The sequence below is a fragment of the Typopeltis vanoorti genome, chromosome 14 (assembly GCF_054136105.1).
Source record: "Typopeltis vanoorti isolate ZY-2024b chromosome 14, IOZ_Tvanoo_1.0, whole genome shotgun sequence".
Lineage (NCBI taxonomy): Eukaryota > Metazoa > Arthropoda > Arachnida > Uropygi > Thelyphonidae > Typopeltis > Typopeltis vanoorti.
The window spans coordinates 40676095-40696921 of NC_143562.1; the positions used below are offsets into that span (position 1 = coordinate 40676095).

Here is a 20827-nt window from a genome sequence, read left to right on the forward strand (position 1 = left end):
TATTGTGAGAGGTATTGAGCACAGGTCTGTCTAATTAAGGAGCATTGTGCTCATTTAATTAGTGAGATAAATTCTGTACAAATAAAACATGGAATCAACATTTAAATCAACAAAAGAGTTATTCTGTAAATTTGTAAACTTACATCTCTCCATGAACATTCTGGAGAAAATGCATTTGTTCCACACACAAAGACTCTATTTCTGTCTCTCAAAAGCACTTTAATGAAATTATGGCAATCTTCCTATGGGAAAAGAAATTATTAAACAATTATAGAAAATTAGCTAAAAATGGGCTTTATTTAGTATGTAATACAAATATATATGAATCGATCTAATAAGTTCTGAAACATAACACCATTAGATGAACTATGTGGTCAATGGCAAAATGTTATGGAGTAAATACAAGTCAGCCTTCTGTGTTGTTGATGAGCACTGATATAATGCTCAGCTTAGCTTTAATTCTGCTACTAACAGTTCTCCAGACCACTGTGCAGTTTACATAGTGGCATGGATTTTTGAGAAATCAAACACTACATCCCAGATATAAAAGCAGTACTCTATGGCCGGAAGGATAAAAAATTTACAAGGCAGTTATAATTTATAAACAAAATAACTACAGTGAAGTGAAAAGTTTAGTTTCCTGAATGCTGAGGAAACCATGATGTCAAAAAAATGAATAACAGTTATTCAACAGAATGAAATCTCATTTTGTCTATAAAGCTGAATAGTACAGTGCAAAGACATGAAAAAGGTTCTTTTATTTGATAAATAAGACAGGACGGTGTTTTGGTAGAAAAATGATTGATAAAAAAACAGATTATTAGTCAAGAATTGAAAAATAGGTTACAGCACAGTATTCAATTTTTGAATTTTTGTTATTGATGTATTCCTTTAATTTCTTCAAAGAATGCTATGTTCTAATATTTTTTCTTTCCAAGAAATGCATGTTTTATAATCCTCTAAATATGAAATGACTGTTTCTGAAATGTTATTATGTCTTTCTGCTCATTCTCTTCATCAAATTAGCCTGAATACTATTCATAATTAAGGTTGTGTTTTGTCTCTTGGTAACATTTAATCTTGGTAAAAGCTACACTTCTGGTTTCAATAATGAATCTCTAATGACACTGCCTTGTTTATATTATTTTTTTATTATTATTATTACGTAACACCTCCAGGGAGTCCAAAGACTCATTGAGGGAGGGCTCCTACTCTACAGCTCTCTGTCTCCACTACTCAATCCAACTACAACAAACCACAACTAAACTCATCATGGTCCATAACCAGCACTGGTTATGGAAGATCTTGAAGACTGTAACATTTGAGCACTATGAGGTTTGTCAAATGAAGAGGAGGATGTACTGTCATGAGAAAAACTATGGATAACATTTAAGTTTAGTGAGAGATCATCAATGCATAAGAGGAAGAGTATGGGCAAAATACAGAGATCTAGTGTATTCCAGTATTAGTGGGAAAAACTAAAAAGAGAAAATTATCTACCACGAGAAACAGCAAACAACCAGAAAGGAAACTCAAAACCCAAATGAAAAGGACAGCAAATCATAAAATGGCAGTTTTATAAGCAGGCATCTATGCTAGACTTAATCAAATGGCCTGCAAACACCTACACCAGGGTTTCCCAAACTGTGTTCCATGGAAGGTAAATAAGTGTTCCACGAGAAGTTCTCCTGGAATTTGTCATTTTAGTTTTCTAAGCATTTTTCAAGAATAAATACTTTATAGTGGAAATATTCTGAGGAGAATAATATTTGTGAATATGTCGAAAAGCTCAGACCCAGAATGCCTATTAATATCTATGTATCGTTAATTTTCACACATCGAAATCTTTCAACAATCGGGAAAGAGCATACTGCTGTTTATGACCGATCATAAAAATTACCTGCAAGCCGATTACAACAATGGGCGGTGTATCCTCTGTTCTCAAAACTGAAAGAAATAACATCTGTGTTGCAAATGTTAGTAACCAATCGGCAAGGAAGTATAAAGAAAATTTTTCCACTAAAATTGAAGATCAAGGTAGTCTGTATCTGGTTCTCAAATCTAGTAATACTGAATACTTTCTTCGCAAATTCGTATTGTAGGGTGAAAGTTTCAAAACAGTAGTGCCGCGATTTCTTAAAAGTAATAGGTCTGCAGATTTTAATTTTAATATGAATAAGAGGGACTTTGTTTAATTTTGGTGTTAAGAAATCTCTTATTGGAAATGTTTGTGATGAAACAGATAGTGAGTCATCTACCTACAAAGCGATCTCCAGGATGTACAAAAGGAGGAGAAAACTACCAGCACACAGGAGAAAAAGTCTGCATTCACTGGTAAGTATTTATAATAATATTATAAATTTTTGGTGATCAGAATGGGATATGTCAACGAAAATCAGCACAAATTAAAGGTTGGTCGATTGGTAGAGCCTCTGCTAATAATGGCTCAGTTAAGTAAGTTTGAGTGCGATCAGCATCATTGTTAACATCCAGGAATGTGTTAGCAGGGTTAATCTCAGGTGGTATGGTCACTTAAACAAATGTTCTCTGCCAGGTTGGCAGGAAAAAGACCCAGAGGAAGACCAAGATATAGGTGGATTGATAAGGTAAAAAAGTGCCTTAGACGATAGAAATATAAGATCTGATAATGTTGAAGTCTTGACATGTAACACATTGATTTGGAGGAAAATTGTAGATAGTAATGATGTAAATTTTTTATGTAGTACTATCATATCCTGTACACCCCCCCCCCCTAGAAAGTACATATCAGGAATTTGATGATGATGATGGATGGGAGAACTGAAGTATGGGACTGCTCAATGGCTTGAAAGGGATTAGAGCACTTAAACAAGAGAAAGACTGATGCCTTTGTCCTTTCAAAAGGAATTTTTTTTTAATTATTTTTTTTTAAGTTGCAGCATAGGCTGAGTGTGAAACTTCAGTTTTTGACTTAAGCCACGAGATATGCCGAATTTCTCTCTCTAACTACTTTATTACACTTTGAAAACCAAGGCATTGGAATTGGTGGAATTGGAGATAAAGACTTTCATTCATTCTGGAGTATTATTTCAGTTATCTGTATCACCAATACAACCAGTAAGCAGACCACAGAAAGCAGGAGTAAAACTATGGAGGTCATCCCTCCAGCACTGTAGTACTAAAGGAAATAAGGCTGAAAATGGATGGGTTGGATTGCTCTGAAACAATATTGCAACCAAGATAACTAAGGCTATGATGCAGTGACCATTATGTGTGCATGTACTTTTGCCCAGTTTGCCTGTTTTGTAGGATGAAAAACTCAAATTTCTAGAAGGGAAACCCTGCAACCTCCACATGATTGGGTTAGGTCACATTTAGAATGAAAAAAATCCTTATAACATTCTTTGTATCCTATGTGAGATTTAAACCGGCTTTTTGACCAAGGACATCAGTGATACCAAACTGATATAAGAATGATTAGATATTTTACAAGAAAGCAAATGGATAAGGTTGTAATCTAGATGCCTAGAGGATATTAACTGGTATATATTTGAAAGAAAAGCAGGTTAAGAAAAGGTGTTGGGGAAATGCTGGAGATTATCTGGAATTCTGGTGAATAATACAATCATTGTTAGATTATTACTAACAGCCAATACCTCAGTAATTTTTTCAGCAGTATTAGAGAAGCAAAGGCAGCTATAGTTGTGAATACTGAAGCCCCAAGGGTTGAGTACAGTGGTATCTCGCTAATCCGAACTAATAAAAACCGTGCTCGTTCAGATTAGCGAAAAGGTCGGATTAGAGAATTTAACCCTCAAGAGACAACAATAACTAGCGTTTAAGACAAAAATAATCAGATTCTAATGGTATGCCAATTTAATTCTAAATAAATGAAGTGACTGATAGAAAAAAGCTACTGTACTATAATGTAAAACTTAAAAAAAAAATAATACAGTACACAAGTTTATTTTAGTAAAAAATTTATTTTATATATCTGTATTGTTGAGGATTCTGATTTAATAAAATTGCATCGTTCAGTACATAACTTAATTTGCGTAAAAAATATCACTTTTTTGTGCACAACATAAAAAAAGTTTCACAAAATAACACACAAAAGAAGTTTTTTTTATTTCTTTGTAAAAAAGCCACCGATTTTCTTTTGCTTCTTGGAGGTTAAACTTTTTTCGAATGCTTCTTCTCGGAGCTGCATTGGCAATAAAATTTTGTGGAATGGCATATCATTCTGCTTAGCTCATTCTATACACATATTAAAACTGCCTCTTCACGTTTTACTTTTTTTTTTCTTCGAGTTCTTTATCGCCATCATCATCATCTTTTAATTCATTCTGTAGCATCATATTTATAATTTCAGCATCTGATTTGATTTCAAATTCACTTTCGGTTCTACCTGTAATCCATTCCGTAATATCTGTTTGTGAAATTTCAACATCTGGATTTATATTTTTAACCAAATTATGCACGTTTTGAATTTCCACTTTTTGTGTATCACCGTAGTTATACTGTATTGTAATAATAATAAAATAAATAATAATAGTTAAAATAATAATTATTAAATAAAAATAATAGTATACAAAATAATACGTAATAAATAAAACTTTTTTTTTTCTTTCAAACCACAGTTCGGATTACTGGAGGGTTCGGACTAAAGAGGTTCAAATTAGCGAGATACCACTGTACTTAAATCGCAAAAAAAAATCAAGCTCCGGAGATATAAAAAATAAAAATATAAAAAAAATCAGAGATCAAAATGTCAGACTTTGGAGAGTTGTTACGGCAGAAAATGACTGCAGTGGAGTGTGGTATGTGGTAAAGAAATTTTGAGACATAGCAAACCATAAAAGGAGATTTTAGGTTTGGAAAGTTTTGATGTGAAATGTCAAATTAAATTCTATCTCATTTATTCTACCAAATAACTTCTATCTGGAGATTTTAATTCTACTGGAGAATTTTTTAAATGACAATACAACTGGGTTAAGTTTTTGTAATATTTTTATTTTCGATGAATATGTATTCATACTTAAATGTTTTTTAAAGGAATCTATTATAATATCTTGATATATTGGCAATGAAATTATTTCTGACATTAAATATGCAAATACAGCAGACTTGTGCTACAGCACACACACCACTATAATGAAATGATTCATTACAACAAACTATGGAAAAGTCCCATACAACCAATGCTTTTTTCAGCTCACTATTACAAACAATAGAAATTAACGTTAACAACAAATTAATATTAAAAGCATTAACAACAGTAGATTACATGCTCAAAATGGGCACCTTGTCTTTTAAGACAGGTTTCATAGTGCATGTGAAGGTTCTCAGTCATCTTGGAGTACAAGGATTGGGACACCTGGACATATCATGTATTATCCCTTAGTTTAAGGTTTGAAGGTCATGGTGGAATACCCATTCCTTCAACATACTCCAAACGAAGGCATCAAGTGATGTGAGATCAGAAGAATGTGAAGGGTACAGGAATTTTGTGAACCTCGAGGGGGTGTCAAAGTTCAGTACTGTTTTTTTGCACCATACTGTATTTTATTTAAAACCAAGTTAACTGTTATTTTCTCCTGTATTTTCATTTAAAAGAACCATCAGAATATAGTACAGTTTTAAGCTCAAATTACACTGAAAACACAATGATTCCATCACTTCAGATAGGAATATAGGTAAGATAGAACAAGGAAATGATGTGAGAAAATCATAAAATTGATGCATGTCACCCGAGTTATTTCTACATTTCCTGGGACAGCATCATATTAGAATTTTAGTTCTCCATGTTGGTCCATTACAATTTTAAAATGTTTTTACTAATAATTGATTGTTAGTACTTGCATGCTGTGACAGACTATTTGTGCTCTGAAGATGTTGGGTATAAAACCAGCAAAATATTATCAGCTAAATAAATATCTTATTTACTTTGTTCCTTTCTTAATGTGGATCTCAAATGTTTTTAAAATTCATTCCTCATCATTCATAAACATAAAAAACTTGTTTTCATCCCTTGAAATCTGACTTCTGTATTAATTTTATTTGTAATTCTAAATGAATCAAATAAAATGGCTAAAAACAAATCAAAAGAATGGTAAATTTAATAAAAAAAGTACTTATTTCGATCTTCAGGGACAGCACTATTAATATGAGTTATAAAGCAATTTTCTCATTACTGGCTTTGGAATTTTGGGTAGCATAAAGAGAGTACAACACAGGTTACTTTCAGGAAAGCAACAGGCATAATTTTATTTTAATTTTTCATTTTTTGAATAATAAGAATTTATAATACTGCATGTTTTTCTAGATTCATGTTTTCCTCTGATCTCCCCCCGCCTCAATAAATGATAAATTTGATTTTTTTATAAACTTTTATAGTATTGTTATAATATTCAGAAACATTCTTTCTGAAACATGATTAACAAAGAAAACTCCATTAGTTCATCACATGCATGACAAGAGAAATTTTCCTTTAGACAGTGAACAAGCAGAATGTACAATTTTGGAGAATAGAATATTCTCACCAGTTTCAGTGGAGAAGTAGCACTAGCAAGAAAACAGTTGTGTGGGTGTGCATGTCAAGTTTAATGACTTAATTAGACTGATTTTCTTGAAGAAAATTGAAAGTTTTTGGTATACATATGATGCAAAATGATTTCCTATTAAATCATGAAGGAACACATAGCAAGATAGTTGGTTCTCAGTCTACTATCTTCAGCACTTGTAATCTCATGCTGTTGTTTTGATCATTACAAATGCAGACACTTTTGGAAACAGAACTGTGATTGCTTACTTGCATCACAAGACTGATGTGAACATGTGTTATAGTATCATTACAAAATACTGATATATCTTCAAGAATTTAAACAAAATGAAAGATGTATGAATATGTATTATGAATAAAAATATTTTCCAAGCACAAGGTTAATAAAGTTTGTAGCATTTGACTAATAAACAAGTCTTTTATGAAATATTTCAATAGGTCAACATTTTGTATGGCACCCTCTATATGTTTCATTTACAAGCTCTTTTTATATTTATTATAAAAATTAGAATATCACTTCTGATACTAAATGAAGCATATAAAATTTTAAAATACTAACTTGTACTAATTGTAGATTTTCACTAGTTACATAAATGTATAGCAAACACTGTTCATTATACAGTCAACTCACTATAGAGAACTCAGAGACCACACGAATAGTTTGTTATAGTGAATAATTTGCTATAATGAATTTCTTTTCAAAACCATTGTATCAGTGGAGCTCTAGCCAGAACTTTTTGGTAGTTTGTTATATTGAGTGAATTTGTTATAACAGTGTCTAATACAAAAAGGTGCAGAAATATGGCAATCAAATTACTGGTGATTTCTTATAGCGTGACTAATAAATTTCCATTTATGTTTTTATTACATAATTAATTTATTAAAAAAGGAGAGCTATTGGTTCATATTTGACACATTTAATAACCATATTTCTTATTACTTCAATTAAATTCTTAATAATAATTCTGAGAATGAGCACAGAATATATATTTATGCATAGTAATTTTTTAATGCTATGTTAGGACTAATAGTTAAGGATAATGTGATACTCAATTCTAAACTGGTAGTAAATGCTATACACTTACAATATATATGTACCCTAAAGTTTACTTCGAATACAATTAAAATATATTTATTTAAACAGGTTCTACCTCTGATCTACCCTTTTGAAGGCATAAAGATCGATCGTTATGTGATGGTGGCAAGAAAACATATTCTTGTAACTTTAATCCTTCTAAAGTCAATCGAAAGATGTAGTTTCTGTAAATAAAGAAGACCAATATTTAAAAAAAAGTTTAAACACTAAAATGAATTCATTTTCTGAACCAATTTTATGAAATATACTCTTCAAATTTTCATTTGAATATTTTAATTTTTAACATCAGAAATGACTGACATTCTAGTAGTAGTATTTAGGATAAACTTTTTCCAACAAAAAATTGCTGTACAGGAAGAAAAAAATATATTTAGCATGCTCAATTTCTTAAAAATCAATTTTTATAACATTTCATCTATAGATGTTGAGAAGTGAAAACTTATTAATATTAGTTTTAAAAATTTGCAGATTGCAATTTTTGGTACTATGACATATCAAGGAAGAAAAGTTGGCTAAGATAGCAAGATGTAGAGATGCATAGTGGCTGGTTGTGAAGTATATTCAATTATGAAGTTTAATTTAAGCAAATTAGCTGGAAATTTGCTTAAATTTCAGCTAATTTGCAGAAGATACAATTATTAGCAAAGGCAAGCATATGTGAAAAGAATCTTTTTCGTGAAAATGAATACATAATTAAGGACAACTACTATTGGCATTAATTAGGTTATTTACACACCCTCCTCCCAATCCTTTCCCTAGTGAGAATTAGCAAGTAGTAGTAGTAGTTTTATGTTGGCTATGTGGATAATCTTAGTCATTCAAACACAGACAGTTTGGATTATTCTTCCCATTAGAATGCAGATGGGTTAAGAATAAGATAATTCAGGAACATCCTGCTCTAGAAACTACACACAGTACTTTTTTTTTGAGCTTCAGCTTCCACCAAAAGTATGACAGTGGTGTCACACTAAGCGATGAGATCATCTACCTGAAGGCATTCAGTCCATGGTACAGTGGAATTCAAATTCAGAGCTTGCTGTTGCAAAGTGGGAATTACTATACACTTAGCCACACAGGTTAGTACTGCTTTATTATAGTCTTCTTCTTCTTTCAAGATATACATAAAAGCCTTTTTTGGCATCTAAAGAACTATGCTTCCCATTCTCTTCTTGGGTCTTCCTATATCTCTTTTCCCTTTAGGTTTATATTTTATTATTTTCTTTGGTAGCTTTCCTTCTTCCATTTGTTGTATGTTCTTTCCAATTTGTATGGGGTTCTTTTATTTTATCATTTATTGCCTGCATTTTTAATTCCTTCCTTATTCTAGTTTAATAAATAATTTCTGTTCTTAACATTCATTAATACAACATAAATAGGAAAGCCTTCTGAACATAACTATATGCCTCCAAAGTGCAATTGGAAGAACAGCAAAACACTGTGCCCTTTGAATGGAAAATACATTGGTTTGATTCTTGTTGTGATGAGGGGAATCCTTATATGGGCTTTTTCAATTGAAGGCGAGTTAGTCAATCTCATATGGAGGTAGCAAGTTTTTTATCCCAGAAAAAAACCTGTTTTTTTTCCAGGAAACTGCTGTTGTTGGATGAGATGGGTGATAGATGGCATTGATGGTTGTAGTGTCATAGTAGTAGTAGTGGAGAGGGTGAGATGTATTTAGTGAAGTAGAGTGCCCTTCTGTGATGAGTCCTTGGAGGTGTCACATAATAATAATAATAATAACAACTGATTTAATTTCTCTTTTTTCTTTGTAAAGTACTTTTTTATCATTACATATGATTACATAACATTATATTACAGGCCAGCCTGGTTGGCTGAGTGGTTAGCGTATCCACTCTCCAGCCAAAGGGCTGCAGATTCGAATCCCGCCATGAGCACGGATGGTTGTGATTGTCTGTGAAAATACTAGTGGTGATGGTCGGTGGTAGATGGCATTGGTTCAGATGATGAAAGTAGTTGCAGTTGGTGGAGACAGAAAGCTGTGGAGTAGGTGCCCCCTCCCTCGATGAGTCTTTGGACTCCCTGGAGGTGTCAGGTAATAATAATAATAATAATATTGTACTGAAAATAAATGAAGATGAATGGTTAACTATAAAAAATGATTTACTAAAAACTTTAAATAATTTTTTTTTTTAATTCAAAAGAACATTTGGCATACATTTGAGTTAAAATACTTGATAGACCTCTGCTTTACAACTGCCCCCCCCCCCAACACCCACTTTTATGACTGAAATAAATTTCTATTATGAATGTATGAAATGCTTAGTCATAAAAATGAGGAAATCGGCATGCATATACTGTGATGGCAGGTTATCAGTTCAATGAGACCACATTGTACAACCAGAAATAAAACATTTTAACCAGCATGAATGACTTCTAATAATGGAATTGGCATGGTTTATTTTGATCTAATAACAAAGTTTTATGTCACAAAATATTGTACACATACTTGCATTTTAAAAAACTATCACTGTGCCTAGATCACTTCAGTTGTAGAGGAAATTGGTCTACTAATATATCTGTAGATGAAGCAAACCACTGTGGTTTGCCTTGCTCTTTATTTATTGTTAGTTTAATTTAAAATTATTTACAGTGTTATATATTTCTGCCTAGGGAAAGTGAATATGAGAATACAAAAATCCTTAAAGAAGCAGAAAGCAATAAAATTGGAAGAGAAATGTGAAATATTTTAAGTCTTCACAAATCTGGAATGAAAAGTGATGGAACTTGCCTACAAGTTTCAGATATTTCAATCTATAGTAAGTACCATCTTAAAGAATAAACAAAAAGTTTAATGTTATGTTATTACAGTTCAAACCATATTTCCAAGAATGTAAATCCAATTCATGACAGAGCCTATGGGAAATTAGGATTTAGGATACCTTATTTAACAACAATTTTCCAGGAACTAAGTAGGTTGTAAAAGTGTGAGGTCTACTGTAATGGCATATATCTGAATGCTCAGGTACTAAAAACTTTGCTTTACAACTCCATGGAAACATTATAACATCCATTTCTCTATAAGCAAATAATACATTTTTATTATAGACACAGATCTAAGTTTAAGCACAAATGTAAATTAAATTTATCAGCATTGTCCATACCAAAGTTTTTTTATTTAAAAAAAAAATAATATAAGCAACATACTTTCAACCTTGATTAGTAAGTACTTTGGTTATAATAAATTTCTGTACCATTCTTGAACGTTAAATTTTCTTTGGCTATGACATTTTTCAAATTAAGAATGGTTTGATGTTGAAATTATAGGGTTTCAAATCTAGTTAGTACTCACATATACACAAGGTCAACTTGGTGATACAATGCTCAAGTATACAAAAAAAAAAAAAAAATCATTACCTATACCTAGTGGAAAAGAACTATAATGACATGCTTCATATAAAATGTGTGCTTGGTTCCATTCTATTACATACATGTCAAAAAAGGGAAAAATTATTGCCATTTTAATGTTGTTTATTTTAAAATATAATTTTATGGCTATTTTAAAATATAGTATCACCATACCTTGGATATAATGGACTTTACTTACAATAGCTTATTGTTCTTGGAAAAAGAATTACATTTAGCAACTAAAAATTTAACTATGTTAAGCTTTTTGTTTATAAATTACTTTGAGAATACATATTCAAAATGTTAATTACACTAACTATATCTCACCTTGCTGCAGCAATTAACTGATAATAGGTGATATCAAAAAGCAGTGCAGAAAACGATGTTGCATTCATCCAAGAAAAATTCTCAACCATTGCCTGAAGTTCTACAAAAAAAAAAAAAAAATGCATTCAGAGATTTTTGAAAACATTCCTAATTAGCATTATGCAAAGATTCAAGATATATACAGGGTGTTCGGGATAAATTTGACAGTTTCGTAAGGAAAAAGAAAATCTTCTTTGTATCTATTAAATTTAATGAATTGACAAAAAAACATTACAGGCAGAGTTAATTACAATACTATCAACAAGATTTACTCAAAATAACCACCATTAGCATCGATCACAGCTTCAATTCTGCTTCGGAACCTCGAACAAGCTGATGCTACAGTCTCCCTGGGAAGGGCCGCAAAAACTGTTTTCATTTTATCCATTAACTGGGCTTTTGTATTACTGGAAGTGCGATTGGTGTCTTTTTCAACTGCGCCCCATACAAAATAATCCATGGGGTTAAGGTCTGGGGAGTTTGGAGGCCAAACATTTGGACTGGTGAATTCGTAGAAATTTTCAGACAACCATTTTTGACTTTTCCCAGAGGTGTGGCAAGGGGCCGAATCCTGCTGCCATACATACGGCCTACCATTGGCTACCCTTGTTATCCAGGGCTTGACTACAGTTAGCAACTCCACGAACAAAGCCCGAATTCCAATGCCAGGGTTCTTCAACACCTGTTCCTGCAGATTTGCGAGGAATTCTGCTGTACGAACGCAATCAGATCGTCTGCTAGGGATCTTTCTTCTTGCTACATCCTCGTAGTCACCATTGCAAGTCTCTAGTTCATGCCTGATTGTTTTTACTGTATTCAGGGAGCATTGGGCAGCAGTCGTAATATCCTTATTTTGATGGCGGGCACGAATCATCATGATACAAGTTATTCTCTTCCATGATTCAGGTGGGTTCCAGCTATCCATCCTTTCTGACATCTTGTATATGAATGAAGAAGGGTCCAAACTTTTAAATGAAGAGAAGTGTGTGTTAATACATGTAACTTACGGAAAAATATAATTAATTATAAATATGTCAAATTTATCCCGAACACCCTGTATATTTATGTTTATTTAAGAAAAGACAGAGCACATTTTTACTTGTTTTAGTTTTTGCTTTTTCAAATAAAAGTGGCACATGACCTGGATTTGATACATCCTGATATAATTCCATCAGCACCAATGGCAGAATTTCCTTTTGCTCTTTATTAGATGTTCTGAATGAAGCAGATAAGATTAATGTAGAAATAACTTACCAGAAAAGTGCTTTTAGTCTTTGACTACCCAAAAAGAGTCAGAAAACATTCAGTTTGCAGCAGTTTACCATAAAATTTTCTTTAACCAGATTAACAGATATTTTGTAGAACTATAACTTAGAATAACTTAGATCTGGGGTTGATGATTGATAGAAAGCTGAAGTTTAGGGGACATATTGCAAAGGTGGTGAAGGTAACACAGAGGACTGCTGCAATTATGAGAAGGACACTGACCTGCAGAGATAAAACAGTTATCATTCCGTTGTATAAGTCTCTGATCAGACCACACTTGGATTATTGTTCTCAGATTTGGTCCCCAGGATTTGAAGGGGATAAATTAACTGTGGAAAAGATACAAAGACGGATGACAAAGATGGTCTCAGGACTGTACAAGGATAGTTATGAGAATCGGCTGAGGGAATGTGGACTGCAGAGTTTGGCAGATAGAAGAAGGAGAGGTGATATGATTGAGACTTTTAAACTGTTGAGAGGTGGTTACAGGGTTGACACTGGGGAGTTCTTTCACTTGGTTGAACAGCGGGAAGGAGTGATGACAAGAGGCCATCCCTGGAAGTTATGAAAGGAAACTGTGAGCAAGAGGGTGAGGAGTGGTTTCTTTGCATGGAGGGTGGTTGAGCCGTGGAATGCACTGCCTAATAGAGTGGTGAGGGCGAGAACGGTCAATGAGTTTAAGGAGTGGTATGATAGACTTTGTGTTTCTTAGGGAGAACCTCCCCTCGATGAGTCTTGACAGACTTTATGTTCTTAGGAAGGACCTCCCACGATGAGTCTTTTGACTCCATGGAGGCCTGAATAATAATAATAATACTTAGAACAATTTGCATTTGTTTTCAAAACTGCATAGGGTAAAAAAATACTGAATACCTTTCAGGTGAAAAACATAATTTTAATTTTGTGAAGCACAACAAAACCATAATCTAGTATAATTTTTTAAATAATGGTTTCACACATGTAAGGGAAATAAAATTTGAATTTATTATATACTCTATGCTATTCTTGTAGCAAGGCTTATACGTTGGTCATACATAACTGGTAATTAGCTTAAGGAATTAACAATGCATATAACATATTAATTAAAGCAAACTTTAATGAATACCTTCGATATTTTGCCATCTTCAGAAACATACAAATATGGTATGTGCATGCAGGCACTAACAAAAGCAAATGAGGAAGAAGGCAAGAAACTAATATTGTTCCTAAAGTCCTAATGGTGCCCCCTAGTGGGCTAATTGGGTCTTGGCCATTGGGTTGAAGTTCTCATAATGTAGACTTCCCAAATTTGGGGTAGTTTCATGCACCCAAATTTGTTGAGGTTTGGAACGTTTTTTAGAGCTGCTGATTATTCTATGAATAATCTTTCATACTTGAACTTGTTGCGGTGTATTATTTTAGTTTTCTAGATACCCGCCATAGAATTTGTTGGAAAAAAACTAAAATAATACACCGCAGCAAGTTCAAGTACGAAAGATTATTCATGGAATCTTGACAGCAGCTCTAAAAAACGTTCAAAACCTCAACAAATTTGGGTGCATGAAACTACCCCAAATTTGGGAAGCCTACATTATGAGAACTTCAGCCCAATGAACTTTAGGAACAATATTAGTTTCTTGCCTTCTTCCTCATTTGCTTTTGTTAGTGCCTGCGTGCACATACCATATTTGTATGTTCCTGAAGATGGCAACGTGACGTTGTCAAAATATTGAAGGTATTCATTAAAGTTTGCTGTAATTAAAATCCGTTATATGCATTGTTAATTCCTTAAGCTAATTACCAGTTACTCTATGCTATATATTTTGATCAATATGTCATGAGCATCATTCAGAGAGAAGGCACAAGAATTGGTTACAACATTTAAATTATGAACACAAGAATGGGTCATACAGCATGTGCACGCTTCCACGTCTTGGTTACAGCTGCACGAGTAGGAGGAAAAGCTGTGACTGAGAATGTGGAAGAATGCACATGCTGTATGATTTTTAAGCGTTGAGATTTTGCCAAAGAGATTTTCATGCCATCCTGTCTAAGGCTTGTTCTTTTGCTTCTTTCCAGTTAATTCCCTTCTTTTCCAATTTTTATTTAATTTCCTTTTGCCAACCTTTCCTGGACCTGCCTATGTTTCTGTTTCCTATTATCTGGCTTTTATACACAGTTTTTGCTATTCTTCCTTCTTCCATTCGATTAAGATGTCCAAACCACCTCATTTGGGCTTGTGTTATGAACTGGTTCAGAGGTACAACCTGAAGGCTGTCTCTTATAGTTTAATTTCTTATTCGATCTAGTCTTGTTTTTTGTGCCACTTTCCTAAGATATTTCATTTTAATTGTTTGTAGTTTGTAGTATTTGTGTTTCCTGTTGTTAAACACCAAGACTCACAACTATGTTAATGTTGGTACAAACACTGAACGGTACACTGCCATTTTGGTATACTGTATAACTTCTTTCTTATTTAGGAGGGCCTTTCATTGCATAGAATAACTTTGTTCCTCCAGTTATCTTGTTGTTAATTTCTGTGTCTAGTCTACTATCTTCTTGTATATATGATCCCAAGTATTTAAAGGAGTGAACTTGTTCGAGTTGATGGTTCTCTGAATTAATTCAGAGAACTATCAACTAGTTCTCTGAATTAATTTTTTTTTATAATGTGTTTTGGTTGGTTTCTAGATGTGATCATTGTTTTAGTTTTATTTATGGTCATACTCTTTTTCTTTGTTTCTTCATACCAAATGTTGGTTGTACTGCAAATCTTCAGCTGTATTTGCTAGAATCACTACATCATCTGCAAAAGCCATGTGTGAAATACTGGTTTCTTTCAGTTTCCTGTATCCTAGGTGGAACTTTTTTGTTTTTGTTTGGCATGCCTTTAAAATTTCATCCATTACTATAATGAAAAGAAGAGGGCTGAGGATACAGCCTTGCCTCACTCCTACATTTTTTTCAAATTCTTTTGATCTATTATTACAGGTTCTTACATAATTTCTATTAATTTTGTAGAGGCTTTGTATAGCTGATATTAAGTTACCTTGTATCTTGCTTTTCTTTAATGTTTGTCATATTAAGTGTCTGGGAATTCGGTCAAAGACTTTTCAAAATCTATAAAACATGCATGCAGTTCTATTCCATATTCAAATATTTTCTCTGATATTGGTCTAAGACTGAAGATAAGACTGTGTGTGCATCTATTTTTTCGAAAGCCATATTGCATTTTGTCCAGTGTATCCTCTATTTGGTTCCTAAGCCTCTCTTCCAGAATATGGGCATACAAATTTCCTGGAATTTAAGGAAATACAAATTTCCTTAAAAGCGAAATCCCTCTATGGTTTTCACAGTTACGGTTATCTCCTTTCTTAAATATAGGGATTATTATTGCTACTTCCCAGTCTTTGGGAATAATTTTCTTATTTTTCCATACAACATTGAATAGGTGTAAAAGAAATTTTATGGCTTTCGTTCCTAAATTCGTTACCATTTCTGGTGTTATTTGGTCATGGCCTGCTGATTTTCCCAGTTTTATTTTATGTATTGCTGCTAACAGTTCATTTGCATGAATTTCCTCACTTTGATCTTCTATTTTGCTTGCATGACTTGCTCTTAGGGTTCTATTTTTTCCATGTCCTGCGTCTTTCAATAATTCTTAGAAGTACTGTTTCCACCTTTCCATGATGTCTTTGGAATTTGTAACTTTCCATCCTTATTTTTGATAAACTTTATGGGGTATTCTTTCTCTGACCTCATTCTTCTTAAAACATTATAGAAGAGTTTTTGGTTTCCTTTAAAATTTTGTTGTAAAGTACATCTAAAGTCTTTTCAGCATTTTCTTTTCTCTTCTTTCACTAAGGTTTTAACTTTATTTCTTTGGATGTTGTATAGTTCTCTGTCAACCTGCAGCTTTAATGTTATATATATCTTCCACAATAACTTTTTCTTTTTAATTTCTTCTTCTTTTAGTTCTTCAGTCCACCAGGGTGTTTTATGTTTCTTCTGTTTATTATTTAATGATACACCACAAATTTCTTTGCTTGTTTCTAGAAGAAATGTTTTGAACCTGCACCATAGGCTTTCTACATCTTGGTCTTCATATATCTCTTTTTCTACATCTGGCTGTTTCTTCTTTCTTTAGTTTGTAGTTCTTTATCTTAACATTTATTCCCCTGCTACCTTTTCTACATTTTTCAACTTTTATTTTATGGATCGTTTCCAATACTAATAAGTAGTGGTCACTGCCTATTTCAGGACCTCTACATACTCTTGCGTTTTTTTGTATACTTTCAGTACGATCTGCTTATGATGACATAGTCAATTACAGATTTTTCATTTCTACTGGGCTCTTCCCTGTTAAACTTATGGATTTCTTTTATGCTTGAACATAGTATTTGCTACTACTAAATTATTTATAAAGCAAAGATTTATTATTCATTCTCCATTATTATTCCAGGTTATTTCACTTTGTGATCCCACCACTTGTTTCGTTTCCTCATCTACTTGATTCCCTACCCAGCCATTAAGGTCTCCTAGTAGTATAATATGCCCTTGAACTTCTTCAATTGTTTTTTTGTAAGAGTTATATTATTATTATTATTACCCCAAGACCTCATGGAGTCAAAGACTCATCTGGGAGGTAATTTAACTCGGTCTTTCTTCGGAAGGTTTCGCACTGAGGAAGCAAACGCCATTTCCACTGAGCTACACAGTTCTCGAATAATTCAAAGAGTTCGAAGAATGCATCTTTAATTTCTTTATTATCATATCATTTGGGCCATATGCAATAATTACAGTGAATACTTGGTTATCTGATTTAAAATCTATAGTGATTGTCAACAACTTTTCATTTATTACTTGCCATTTAGTAATATATTCTTTGAGATCTTGTTTAATTATCCATGCTACCCTTTGTTTTTCCATTCTCTTGGGTTTACCCCTGAATAGAAAAGCGTATATCCATCTTTCATTTTCTGGCAACCTTGACCTTTCTTTTCTGTGACTGCTAGCAGATCCGATCTTGATTTTTTAAATTCATCTATTAATTTGTCTTCTTTTCCATGTAGACTTTTAATGTTCTGTATCTAATGTACCTTTTTCCTTCTTTGTCGTTAACCATTTAGGCAGTTCGGCTTTCTCTTTGTTATTTCTTTTAACGGGTGAAATTTTAAGGTGTGTAGGGGATTAGCCTTCAGCACCCAAGTCTGGTGGTGGGGTTGCCACCTTCAAGGCCCTCAGACCGGCCTATGAGAGAAGTGCTATCCTGCTGGTCCGAGGGAAGTATTTTATTTCATTCCTACCTTTCATAGTAAACTATGACGAGCATTCCCCAATCCGCCACCAGGGGATGCACCCGATGGAGGTTACAGGTGTCCCTACATGGGATGCTCATGACATATTGAGCGAAATATATAGAAGTATTTAATAAATTCAAGACACTATGTAGACAATGGGATGTAAATAAATAATTTACTAATTATTTACAGCCAACATTTCACTAGCAATTATCAGAAGCAATTTAACATTGCACAACTTAGTGAAGACAGTAACAAATGATAACAAGGACAGTCATGTGTGTGTGGACAGTGACAGTGGCACTCTTCATGACAATTCCTGTTGCTATACCGGTTGCATAGACAGATTATAAAACCGATTTTGTGCAGCGCACAAAATCGGTTTATAATCATGCCATCTGTTCTTCTGTTGTAGGTAACTGAGTCTGTAGAACTTGTGCTGCTTCCAGGAAAGATCTTTATATGAAATGGAATTTGTGAAGTAGTCTGGCTTTCTTCCATCTTATGAAGAGGTTTTCTCTATGGCACATTGAGATAGTCCACTTTTTTTGGAACTCCATTCTGGATGTATTTTTTGCGTTCTTTTTTTCCTGGCCAAAGTAGTTCATCCTGTCTGTCCAAAATACTGAGTCCCACACTGGAAGGGGGATGCTGCAGACACCTGGAAAAGAGAGAGGATCTAGGCAATCTTTAATTTGTTTTAGGCAAGTAGAAATCTTGTGTAGAGGTTTGTACACAGTTCTGATTCTGTGTCGCGTCAAGAGGAAGCCCAATTTATCTGTTGTGCCTTTGATGTAAAGCAAAGATATAGTGTATGTATAGTCTAGCTTAGGGGATGGGGATTTGTTGTTCATTTTAAAGAGTTTGACCAGTATGTTTTTGTTGTATCCATTTTGTTGGAATAATGTGAGTAGAGCCTGGAACAATAGGCTACAAAGAGCACCACTGTCTCTCTCCATGCACATGCTTGCCCTTGTAATAGAGATTATTTTATTTTCTGTTTTCACTGAGAGTGTAGTGTTAAATTACCTCTGATAATGTTAACTTAAGCAAGTGAAATGTTGGCAGTAAATAATTGGTAATTTATTTATTTACATCCCATTGTCTATGTAGTTTTTTGTTCCAGAAACTTTGACATGAATAACAACGAAGGCTACTGAAATTTAAACATGATATTAATAAATTCAAATTTTATTTCCCTTACAAAATTTGACTTTTATGTTTGTTTATAATGTAACAAACATTCCTTCCTGATTTGTGAAATATCTTCATCATATAGCAGTGTTTTCTTTAAAAATTAAAATTCTCTACTGTCTTTTCAATGTATTATGCTATATACAAACCTTGCCAACTTTACTATCACATTTTAAATTAAACTTGCCAAGAAACTATATTCTTGTTAATCTTTTATTTCCCTTATATGTGTGAAACTATTAGTTAAAAAATTGTATATGTCTACCCGGCATGTCCTTACTATATGCCTTGTAACCAATTCTTATCATAATCTAGTAATTCTAGGCATTTTCAAAAGTTTTGAATTGCACAGGAATAAACCAATAGAATAAAATGTAAAAACAATAAAAATAAAAATTAAAATTAAAACTTTTGCAGGAGTCGCACATTTCCCTGGCATAACAGTGTGTGTGTGTGTAGATAAGCAGCTGAGTGGCACAAAAAAAGCAGAGTTATCAGTGAGATCTTTATTTTCATCATGTATTGTGTTGTATGAAAGGAGAGGAGAGAAGGTTAGCACTCCCCTTGATAAGGACAGACCGGACTCTGGGCCTAATACATATAAGGTTAAGGCACTGCAACTTACTTCGCAGCAATTAATCAATTTTTTGCCAGCCTCTTCCTGCCATGAGCATGGATGTTTGTGATTGTCTGTGAAAATAGTGGTGGTGGTGGTTGGGGGTAGATGGTGCTGGTGTATATGAAGACAGCTGCAGTTAGTGGAGTGGTGGAGACGGAAATGTAGAGCAGGTGCCCTCTCTCGATAAGTCTTTGGACTCCCTGGAGGTGTTATCTAATAATAATAATACCACAAAAATGTATCAAAATAAAATTAACAAAATAATATCAAAATAAAATGTCTGTGAACAATTCTTTTTATGTGTGCAAATACAATGATTTCTGCTTTAATATTAAAGTAGTTGACAATACTATAAATTCCATTATAATACATCATGAGTGTTCATAACTTACTTTAACAGCATTACAACACCAAACAAACTAAATTATAAAAAAAAAAGATGTTTATTAATAAGACATACGCAATTTAGAGACACAAAATACTATTGGTGGTTGGCAGTAAATGGTATCATGTATTAACATCATAGTGTGTAGTAGGATTACTTAGAAATAACAGTGAGTTGTGTAGTGGAGCAGCATGCCTTCCCACAATAGGTTCAAGGACTCCTTTGAGGCACCACAGAATAATAATAATATTTCACTAAATTTCAAACCAGCATCTTCAGAGCAAACATGTTTCACTTTATATGTGACAATAACTAAATGAAACAATTCAAATTGTAATGCACAAAAGATCTAAGGTCCTAATGTGGCATCCTCTAATGTTGTAAAAAAGAAGTATTATAGTCGTGTAAGAGTTGATTTTAGGATAACAGTCTCCTAAATTTTTTTGGCAAATTAAGCAGTCATACTTGTTAAGGTTAGGAGAATGCTTCATAGCCATTGCTGACTGTAAAAATAATCTTTCTGACCTATAAAGGCATCTATATAGCATACTGGTTTTCTTCCATCTCATCCTACATGAATGGCTGTCCAAAGCAGGGACTGCCATTCCAGACTTCCATTAATAATGGTAGCAAACATATTCCCTATGTTCTCCAAGGCACATGTTAACAGATTTTCCTGTCTGTCCATAATAGGCTAAGTCACAGTCACAGAGAC

The 20827-nt window shown here is 33.3% G+C and overlaps 1 protein-coding gene and 1 non-coding gene across 2 annotated transcripts in view; one reads left to right on the forward strand and one right to left on the reverse strand.

Moving 5' to 3' along the window:
• Positions 1–19791, reverse strand: part of LOC150099390 (semaphorin-5A-like) — a 129376-nt gene extending 109585 nt beyond the window's left edge. The window contains exons 1-4 of the mRNA XM_090404337.1: positions 19734–19791; positions 11331–11430; positions 7693–7801; positions 144–242 (exon numbers count right to left, since the gene is read on the reverse strand). Of these exons, the coding sequence (XP_090260463.1) occupies positions 144–242; positions 7693–7801; positions 11331–11419 (297 nt within the window). The 5' untranslated portion in view covers positions 11420–11430; positions 19734–19791. The remainder of the gene's footprint in view (positions 1–143; positions 243–7692; positions 7802–11330; positions 11431–19733) is intronic.
• LOC150099391 (U6atac minor spliceosomal RNA) lies at positions 19633–19759 on the forward strand. Its single transcript, XR_016549428.1, has one exon. It is a non-coding gene; the product is annotated as a U6atac minor spliceosomal RNA (small nuclear RNA).
• Positions 19792–20827: the final 1036 nt, after the last annotated feature.